This window comes from Hakea prostrata, chromosome 10 (assembly GCF_041222555.1).
Source record: "Hakea prostrata isolate BN-2017 chromosome 10, UWA_Hpros_2, whole genome shotgun sequence".
Lineage (NCBI taxonomy): Eukaryota > Viridiplantae > Streptophyta > Magnoliopsida > Proteales > Proteaceae > Hakea > Hakea prostrata.
Genome location: NC_142609.1, coordinates 40,068,146 through 40,078,986, shown reverse-complemented (window position 1 = coordinate 40,078,986; position 10,841 = coordinate 40,068,146). Strand labels below are relative to the sequence as shown.

Genomic DNA, 10,841 nt, shown 5'->3' with positions numbered 1-10,841 from the left:
CTTGTGGCTGCATCTCCAAGTTAAGCCATTGAGCTTTAGTCCGGCAATTAAACCAATAATCATATTGAATGCCAAACCAATCGGTAACCTCAATCCAATCATTTTGAAAGCCAAACCAATTGGGAACCTCATTCCCAGGAAGAAAGATGTCACAAATCTTACCATCTCCAAATTCTTTATTAGATATATCCTGTCCATAGAAACCAAATCAGATCACATCTGCACATCATTTATACAAAAAGATCAATTAAATAAGTTGTTTTTAATTTTTATTCCAATTTTTCCCCTTTTATTCAAAGGACAAAAAGCTAGTGTGAGTAAATGAACAAACCTGAAATATTCTCCTCTTCATAGAAGTTTTCAATTTTTTGCAATCATTCAAGTCTATGAATGTTGTAGACTTCAAACCCTCTAAGCCCTCAATTTCAGTCACCTCCTTACATCCTTGAAGGTCTAACTCCTCTAATTGCTTCAAGTTTGACAAATGTAGTAATCTTTCCAACTTGTAGTTATCCCATTAGCGTAAGAGACCGCAAACTTGACGGAAATATTGGAAGGCTCTCAAAATTGTTTTTGGATAGATCCAATGACTCCAACAAGTAAATCTCCCCAAGATCACAACCACCTATATCATCATCTATGAGACCACATCTTGATAGACAAAGCCTTTTTAAACGTTTCAATTTCCCAAAGCCCTTCAACAAATTTCCAAGCGCTTTCCAAAAATCAAGATTGAGTACTTCAAGCGATTCCAATTCGTTGATACCGCATGGAAGATTTGTTAAATGTAAGCCTTGGGATAGATCCAATTCTACAAGTTTCTTCAAACAGTGAATAGATTCATGGATTTCGACCAATTTCTGACAACTTCCAAGAATCAATCTCTCTAGATTTGGAAGTCTAGAGAAATCCGGCGTATGGGTTAATTCAGAAGATGAGAGGAGGTTGAGGACCTTCAGCATTTCTAGATCCTGGAAGATAAACACAAAAAGGTAGTTTCCACAAATTGCATATCATAAAATTCACACAAATAAATATAAAAAAAATTGGCAAAATTAATTTGGCATACCTTGGTTCCCTCCCAAACTTTAATAAGCTTGCTGCATTGTAGCTGAAGAATAATGAGGTTCCCCAAATGAAAATTATATGGTATACATTTGAAAGGGAATCCATCCCAAACAAGTGAAACTAAGTTTTTGAACAAAACAACTTCCTCTCTTGCCGAGATTCTTCCCAATTTATAAGGTCTCTACTACTAAGATAATCCAGGGAAGACTCAGACTTTAAGAAATCTTAGATTTGGCATTCTAGAAAAAACTTTGATAATCACTTTGCAAAAGTACTCATGGCTTTTTGCCAAAACCATAAGAAGGTTCTAACAATTGAAAGCCTTTAACGGTTCTTGTTCCCTGACAAAATAGATAAATTAATATATTAAAAAAAGAAAAAAAGGAAAAGGAAATCATCATGTATTTTCTATAATAAGTGATGCAGTTTTATGTGTTAGTAGTACTTACGGTGAGGTTTTTCAATGTATCAATGGCTTCATCAATTTTCCACACTCTACTACGCCCTCCCGGATTCTTGGGAGACTCATTACAAACAATTTCCCTACCCATGTCTCTAATTAGATCATGCATATGAAGTTCGTCACGTTTATCAATTGTCAGCAAAGACCTCTCTTTGAGATTTTTAATTGCAGCCTCTCCACTTGGATAGCAAGCATCTAGAATTTTACTTGCATCGTCTTTTGAGCATCCAATGAAAAAGCATGATATATCAAGGAATGCACTTTGATCATACTTATCTAATGCATCAAAACTAATTTTAAGTATTTTGAAGACATCACTAATGGGTATCTCTTTTAGTTTCTTCAACTGACACTCCCACTCAACTGGTATTCTTTTGTATAGAAGAGAACCCAAAGTCACGAGAGCTAGTGGGAGACCTCCTGCATAACGTACCACTTCCTCTGAGAGCTTCTCATAGCCTTCTGAGGGGTGATCGTGTCTGAAGGCATGGCGACATAAAAGTCGAAGAGATTCCTTCTCATCCATTGTCTCAACTCTATATTTATATTTTTCATTCATATTCAATTCAGTCAGCAAATGTTCATCTCGAGTGGTCAAGATGATACAACTTCCTGGACAAAACCAATCAACATCACCAACCAATTTATCCAATTGTTTCATCCTCACCACATCATCGAAAACAATAAGAACTCTTTTACAGTACAGACTTTTATTGATCAAATTGATTCCTTGGTGTTCATTGTGAATCTCTATGCCTTCACGTTTCAAGATGCCAGAGAGAAGCTGCTTTTGCAGATGTAGAGAACCCTGTTGCTGACTAGAAACCTCTCTAACATCAGCAAGAAAGCAACTACCATCAAAGTTTCTAGACATAATGTTAAAAACGGCCTTTGCTATGGTTGTCTTCCCAATTCCACCAGGGCCATATATTCCTATGCTGCGAACATCTGATCCTCTTTCTTTTCTTGTGCGAACCACATATGGTGTTTGATTTGCCCTCATTCAGCAAATTGCATATGGCATCTACGTGGAAGTGAAGTCCAGTTGGAAATTTTGCAACATACAAACATCCTCCAGGGTTTATTATTGCCAACACTTCTTCAACAATTTCCTTTATAAGTACCGCTTCATGTCTGATCATGTTGATGAAAAAACATATAAATGTACATAAATTCAAAAAGGAGCAAAATAAGAAAGAAATTAAGAAAAAGAAAAGTGCTCAATGAACCAAAAGGATTTGATCAGTAAGACTTACCCATCTGCAAGATCCCACCCCGATAAATTTGCAGCTTCAGTGAGAGCAGCCCTCCACCTCTGCACCTTCCCGATGTCATTCTCGAAACGATCTTTGTGTCTCTTGAATGCCTGAGAATAAGTTGTGTTGCTCTGTTTCCTGACATCCGACGGATTGATGTTGTAGAAAACAGGGAGAACCTTTTCTATTTTGCCATCTCTTTTGCAATCGAGGATCTTCAGCAACTCTCCAAGGCACCAGGTGGAAGACGCATAATTCTCCGAGAAGACGATGACGGCAACCTTAGAATCTTCGATGGCTGCCATTAGTTCTGAAGAAATGTCCTCTCCTCTATTCAGCTCTTCTTTGTCTCTGAAAGCGTGGATACCTGCTCCCTTCAGTGAGTTAAAGAGGTGATCGGTGAAGTTTTTACGAGTGTCCTTCCCACAAAAACTCAAGAATACATCATACTTCCACCGGCGGGAGGAAGAAGAGGCTCCGCTGGAGGCTCCCCAGGTAATGTTGGCCGCCATGGAGAAATGAAGCAAAAGATATCACAAAGACGATGACTGACTTAATTTCTACTACCAAAGACGAGTGAAAAACAGAGACTACAAACAAGAGACGATGCAATTGAGAATATCTGCAAGACACGGGATCGGAAGGGAAAGTGGAAGACAAAAGAGAGGAAAACGCGTTCTTACTTCTCTACTACGATTAAAATTAAATTAAATATCTCGTAATTGACGTTAACGTGAATAGCACTGTTTCAGTATTTTCAGAGAGAGAGAGAGAGAGAGAGAGAGATAAGGAAGTCTTTTAATGACTTGTCGACTCCCTGGCCGCTGCTCAAGGGGAATATCTTCATGAGGAATACCCAAGAAAATATTTTTCTAACAAAATAGTGCAAAAACAGGTGACACGCATGCCCAAGAGATTAGTCAAATTACATGCAACACGGTATGAAAATGTTTTGTTAAAGTTGTCTAAAAATCAAATAATTATATAAATAGACTGTTTAGTTATAAGAAATAAGTTTACCTTTACAAATATAAATTAGTGGTGAACAAAGTATGCTTAGTTTCTCCCATTTTCTCTTGATTGAGTTTAGAATTCTAAATGTGAAGCTTACCCATGATTTAACAATCTTGCACATCAGCTTAATTACACATTAACAGAGATGATTCTCGTATATTTCAATTTGAAACTTTACACTTAAGAGAGAATATCAAATTAGGACTCTAGAAATTCTGAAGAATCAAAGTTAAGCAGTAGTTTTAGATATATAAGTTGGAGGTTGGGAATAACTTTCATATATACATTACGAAGTCCTAATCTTGAGAAAATTTGATTTCTTAACCTCTTACTTATGAATTGTTGATATCTACCAAAAGAACCAACCTCTTGGAATATCTTTCGCTCTTTACAATTAAATGACTTTGACAACTAAGACAAATTATATCTTTGTATTAAAGTGTAATTTTGAATTTATCATAAGAAGGTACATGCAATTAGTTGATACTTTTTTAATATGCATTGCAAAAAGCTCAGTATTTTATCTCCTTCACAATTAATCAACAATAGGATTCATGAAATCTCTCTCATAATTTTTATTTTATTTTTATAATAAGATATAATAATTCTTACCATGTGCGGATTCCATTTTCCAATGCTGCCCCCTGAGACCCATATAAATGAGTCTTTTTTTATATTTTATTTTGGTATCTGAGGTTCATGCAGGTACCAACTATCACCAATCGATTTATGACATCCTCTCGGGATGATTTTATTTTATTGTTACAATAAGAACCAATGACTCTCACCATGTGAGAAGTTCGATTTTACCACTCTTCCAACCCTGTGTTGACCATATAAATGAGTCATTGCATTGTCCTACATGCCAACTACTCTAGTCACGCATTGCATTATAATTTGCAATTGAGATTAGTTTAGAATTTCAAGTTTTCAACTAAAACTTTTTTTTTGTTAACAAATTAAAACATCTTTTAATTAAAATGGTTATTCGAGGCTTTAAAAAAAAACTTAACCGTATAAAAATAAATTTTAATTAAAAAAATTAACCGACTAAAAAGGAAGATATTTAAGATCTTTGCCAAGTAAAAAAAGAAATAAGCAAAATTTTCAAACTAAGAATAGATCCAAATGTCATTTGGTCAATTAAGAGATGAAATAAGTAATATTTATTCTATGTACTATTTAAATTAATCGTCAAATTATATAATGTATCCATCTCCAACATATAAAAATTGTCTACAAAAAAAATAATTATATAATATATTTTATCCAAGAAATAAGACAAGTTTGATAACTACCATTAAATTGAAATATTTAGGATGATTGAATCTTTTGACTTATCAAACATAAAAGATAAAACAACAAGTATCAAGCGGAAGGAGAGGTTCAATAGGATATTGAGATTCCAATGTAACAACTACCTTAAAATAAAATTCTCAACTAAGCACCAAAGAAAAAAGAATAGTTATAACCGAATCAAATCAAATATTTCTAGTCTTCCTTGTTGATTGTATTTAACATGTCCATATCATTTCCCGAGGTTGCAGTCTGTGCTTTTTGATAACTTTACAACCACAAATTACGAGGATCCACAAGATTGGGGTGATATTACTCCATTTAGAAAATGCTCTAACAGAAAACCCTGAGTGGATCAGCCTCCATAAGAATATGTTACACACTTACACCTAGGTAAACTCTGAGTTCCCAAAAATTTTTCCATTAGTAGATTTGGTTGAACAATGTCCATCAAGGGAGGTGATAAATCTCCATTGATGAGGCGTAGCAGAGATGGGAATAGAAGTAATCTTACCTGCAATTTGTGCTTGTAGTGCTACTGAAATCATCTCCCTGTTCATCAGCTATCACCAGAAATAAAATCAGAAACAAGATTAGGCATATTGGCCTTTTAAATTTCTTGAGGGATTGATCCATCGGGAACATCGTGGATCCATGGATCATGCCAGAAAAAGGTAGACCTCCAATTCACAACAATGCTAACAATCCTGTTCTTCAGAAGAGAAGTAACAGAGGTGAGAGTGAGACTATTTATTATTTCAAAAATTACAGATACGTGTTAAAAAAGTTGATAAAGTTCTTTGGCTGTTAGTTGTTAAGTCAAATTGACCATTTTACCCCGTTGTGAATAAATAGATTGAGATATTAATGAAATTCTTATTCTACCATAAACCCTATTCCTTCTTAAAATTCTCACGTTAAAGAGATGGTAAAGAAATATCATTCTTCACTCGCATCCTTCAACTCTTTAAAGTCCATTTTTCACTTCAATAATTTTTCCTACAAATTAACGTATAGCATAGATGCTTTAGTTTCCCGGTTATCAAGAAGAAGATGAGAATAAGCAATCTCTAGAATAATTGCAATGGTGCAACTAAAAGGTCATGGATGGAAGCAACATGAAAGAAACCCCAGTTTTCACATCCTATTTCTATTGGAATTTTCAGATTCTTAATTAGAGAATCAACTTTAGTAAAGCATAGCTGAGCACTTTCCCTTTCCCTTCTCCCAATGATGTCTTCCATATTTTTTTCATTGCATCGTTCTCTTGTCATTTGTGTTTTCTTCCTTGTCTTGGTAGTAGAATCAGTAGAAAGTCATCGTCATTCTGATCTTCTGCTTTGTTAATGGCGGGTAGCGAAGCCTCGTCTTCCTCCAACCAGTGGAAGTATGATGTATTCTTGAGTTTTTCTGGGGAGGACACTCGTACTAACTTCACCGATCACCTCTTTAGTGCACTTTTCCAAGAAGGTATTCTAACCTTTAGAGATGAAGAAGAGCTGAACAGAGGAGAGGACATTTCTTCAGAACTGATGGCAGCCATCGAAGATTCTAGGGTTGCCATTATCGTCTTCTCTCAGAATTACGCGTCTTCCACCTGGTGCCTTGGTGAGTTGCTGAAAATCCTCCATTGCAAAAGACACGGCCAAATAGAAAAGGTTCTCCCTATTTTCTACAATATCGATCCGTCGGATGTCAGGAAACAGAGCAACACTTATTCTCAGGCATTTGAGAGATACGAAGAGCGTTTCCAGAATGAAACGGAGAAGGTGAAAAGGTGGAGGGCTGCTCTCACAGAAGCTGCAAATTTGAAAGGGTGGGATCAACGAAAGGTTGCAGATGGGTAAGTTTTACATATTAGTCAATTCCTTGCTTTTGGTTCATTGAGCACATACTTTTCTTTCTTTCTTTCTTTCTTCTTTTGTTCCCTTTTGAATTTATATACATTTATATATAAGTTTTTTCATCAACATGCATGATCAGGCATGAATCGGAACTTATAAAGGACATTGTTGAAGCAGTGTTGGCAATAACAAACCCTACTGGAGGATGTTTGCATGTTGCAAAATTTCCAACTGGACTTGACTACCACGTCGATGCCATATGCGGTTTGCTGAATGAAGGCAGATCCAACGCCGTATGTGGTTCCCACAATAAAAGAAGAAGATCAGATGTTGTTCGCACCATAGGAATATATGGCCCTGGTGGAATTGGGAAGACAACCATAGCAAAGGCTGTTTTTAACATTACGTCTAGAAACTTTGATGGTAGTTGCTTTCTTGCTAATGTTAGAGAGGTTTCTAATCAACACCAGGGTTCAGTGCGTCTCCAAAAACAGCTTCTCGCTGTTATCTTGAAACATGAAGGCATACAAATTTACGATGAGCACCAAGGAATCATCACAATCAAGAGTCGTCTACGCTGCAAAAGAGTTCTTATTGTTTTTGATGATGTGGTGAAGATGATGGATTTGGATAAACTGGTCGGTGGTGTTGATTGGTTTTGTCCTGGAAGTCGAATCATGTTGACAACTCGAGATGAACATTTACTAACTGAGTTGGATGTGAGTAAAAAATATAAATATAAAGTAGAGACAATGGATGAGAATGAGTCTCTTCAACTTTTCTGCCACCATGCCTTCAAACAAGATCATCCCTTTGAAAGCCACGAGCAGCTCTCAAAAAGAGCAGTACATTATGCAGGAGGCCTCCCATTAGCTCTTGTGACTTTGGGTTCATCTCTATACCAAAGAAGTCCAGCTGACTGGGTATATCAATTGGAGAAACTAAAGGTGATACCCATTGGTGATGTCTTGGAAAAACTTAAAATAAGTTATGATCTATTAGATGAGTTTGATCGGAGCATATTCCTTGATATCTCATGTTTTTTTGTCGGAGAGGAGTCAGAGGACAAAGACTGGCTAAGTATGATTTTAGATGCTTGCTATCCGAGCGGAGCAGCTGCAATTAAAAATCTCAAAGAGAGGTCTTTGGTAACAATTGATGAATATGACAAACTAGGCATGCATGATCTAATTAGAGACATGGGTAGGGAAATTGTTCGCAATGAGTGTATCAAGAATCCGGGAGGGCGTAGTAGAGTGTGGAATATTGATGATGCCATTGATATATTGAGAAACATCACTGTAAGTACTACTAGCACATACAACTGCATCTCTTATCATAAAAAATGCATGATGATTTTGTTTTCTTTTTATTTATTTATTAATTTATCTCTTTTGTCAGGGTACAAGTACCATTGAAGGCTTTCAGTTACTAGAACCCTCTATTGACGAAAGCGCTGAGGACTTTGACGAAGTGACTATCAATGGTTTTTCTAGAATGCCAAATCTAAGATTTCTTCAAGTTGATTGGCCGGAATATGCAAGGGAAAACAATATAGATTGGGAAGAATCTCGTCAAAAGGAGGTTGTTTTGTTCAAAAACTTAGTTTCGCTTGTTTGGTGTCGATTTCCTTTGGAATATATACCAGATAATTTTCACCTAGGGAAACTCGTTATTCTTCAGATGCGATGGAGCAGCCTTATTAAAGTTTGGAAGGGAACCAAGGTAGGCCAAATTAATTTTGCCAATTTTTTGTTATATTTATTTGGGTGAATTTTATGATATGCAATTTGTGGAAAACTACTTTTTGTCTTACCTTTCAGGAACTAAAAATGTTGAAGGTCCTCGACCTTAGAACCTCTTTATTCTTAACCCATACGCCGGATTTCTCTGGACTCCAGAATCTTGAGAGATTGGATCTCCATTCGTGTTTGAGCTTGGTCAAAGTCCATGAATCTATTCAATGTCTGAAGAAACTTGTAGAATTGAATCTGTCCTATTGCCTCCGTTTAAGCAATCTTCCACACTGTATCAACGGCTTGGAATCGCTTGAAGTACTTGATGTTTCTGCTTGCTATGTGCTTGGAAATTTGTCAAAGGGATTTGGGAAATCGAAACGCTTAAGAAAACTTTATCTGTCAAATTGCCATTGCAGAGATGATGATATAGCTGGTTGTGGTCTTGGGGAGCTTTACTCCTTGGAGTCATTGAATCTATCCTACAACAAATTTAAGAGCCTTCCAATGCTTCCATCAAGTTTGGAGTCTCTTTGGCTAGAGCATTGCGAGTTGGAAAGATTACCACATCTGTCAAACTTGAAGCAATTACAGGAGCTAGACCTTACAGGATGTAAGGAGGTGATTGAAATTGAGGGCTTAGAGGGTTTGAAGTCTGTAACATTAATAGACTTGCGTGATTGCCAAAAATTGGGAACTTCCATGAAGAAGATAATTTTTCAGGTTTGTTCGTTAACTTGCGCTAGCTTTTTGTTCCTTGAAAATGAAAAACCAACTTATCTGATCTCTTTATGTACAGAACATGGTCTGATATAGTCTTATGGACAGGATATATGTAAAGAATTTGGAGATGGTGATATTTGTGACATCTTTCTTCCTGGGAATGAGGTTCCGGATTGGTTTGGCTTTCAAAATGATGATTGTCAGGTTACTGTTCAACTTCATAACTTGGAGATGCAGCCACAACTAGAAGGTGTGATTATATGCAGCACCTTTGAACAACCTGGCGTCTATTGTGAGCACGCTCGATTCCATGTTGAAGTTTTTAATAATTCAGAGAATTCTACATGGAAGCATGCTAAAGGAATTCTCTATGATAAAGACAAAAGAATGATTACTTGGGTGATCAAGATACCCAATAGTGTTTGGAAATCAATCGCTGCTCAATATGAGTATGGGGATACCCTAACTGTTTCAGCCTACTGTGTCTTTATGCAATGGGACTGTAAAACACCGATTAAAAGATACGACCCGGACCAAATTGGGCTCCATTTTTTCTGAGCATAATATAACAATTAGACTTTGTTAGGAGACGAGAATTGGTGGTGTTAAGTTGGTTATGAGGATTCATCCATTTACTTTACTTTTCTTTTTTAAATTCAAAAAGAAGAAGATTTTTCATAGGAGATAGGCCAAATGGTCCATATATACATTATCTTATTGGGTATCTTTTGGGGCACATCTAGCTAAAGAGAGATGATGGTTGTATCCTCATCATGGATCAACCAAATATTAGTTTGATATTTCATGAAAGTTAAATTTGAGCCAATTCATTGAGGTTCTCTCACTTCAAATTCACAATGATGTTAATCAGGTGTAGTTGCAAGAGTAACAATGTCAATCGGTAGTTGATTCTATTCAGAAGTAATGGGTTTCCATCCAATATTTTCATGTTGCCTTTTCCATCTTACGTTTTCATTCTTCATAGTTGAAGAGGTAGAAAAGCAGAGCCTTGATCCGTGTTCCTGTGATTTTTTTCCCCATCATCTCCGAAGCAGAATGAGACTCGCAATGTTAATCTGTATTACAGTCCTGTATATATGAATCTGCGACATCATAATTCTCAAGAAGTAACAAATAGCAGAAACTGGTTTAGAGGGATTTAGATCCGCACTAGCAGGGGCTGGAGATCACCTGGCCACTCATATATATGCAGAACAGTTATGGGGATAAGGAGACACACTCAACTCTCACTGCTCAGTTTCTAGACATATTTACATGACTCAGGCAATATAGGACAAGGAAGCCAGGGACATGGCAGGGACAAGGCCTACAATTGTGGAGCATTGTCTAGATGTACCAAACAAGTTTAGCAATTGAAAAATGCTCCAATAGAATTGAATTGGTTATTTGAATTCCCGTGCTTGCACTGATTCTAGTTTTA

The 10,841-nt window shown here is 36.5% G+C and overlaps 1 protein-coding gene and 1 pseudogene across 2 annotated transcripts; one reads left to right on the top strand and one right to left on the bottom strand.

Moving 5' to 3' along the window:
* Positions 1-285: 285 nt before the first annotated feature.
* On the bottom strand, positions 286-3,525 carry LOC149002913 (TMV resistance protein N-like; annotated as a pseudogene). Its single transcript, XR_016170389.1, has 6 exons — positions 2,788-3,525; positions 2,511-2,665; positions 1,518-2,479; positions 1,381-1,409; positions 1,070-1,349; positions 286-971 (listed from the first exon to the last, which is right to left on the bottom strand). The product of XR_016170389.1 is annotated as a TMV resistance protein N-like (transcript).
* A 2,842-nt stretch (positions 3,526-6,367) lies between these two features.
* Positions 6,368-10,300, top strand: LOC149002912 (TMV resistance protein N-like). The gene is made up of 5 exons (XM_089138540.1): positions 6,368-6,940; positions 7,081-8,242; positions 8,343-8,666; positions 8,765-9,400; positions 9,506-10,300. The coding sequence occupies exons 1-5, from the start codon at positions 6,444-6,446 to the stop codon at positions 9,956-9,958; spliced, it is 3,072 nt and encodes a 1,023-aa protein (XP_088994666.1). The 5' UTR covers positions 6,368-6,443; the 3' UTR covers positions 9,959-10,300.
* Positions 10,301-10,841: the final 541 nt, after the last annotated feature.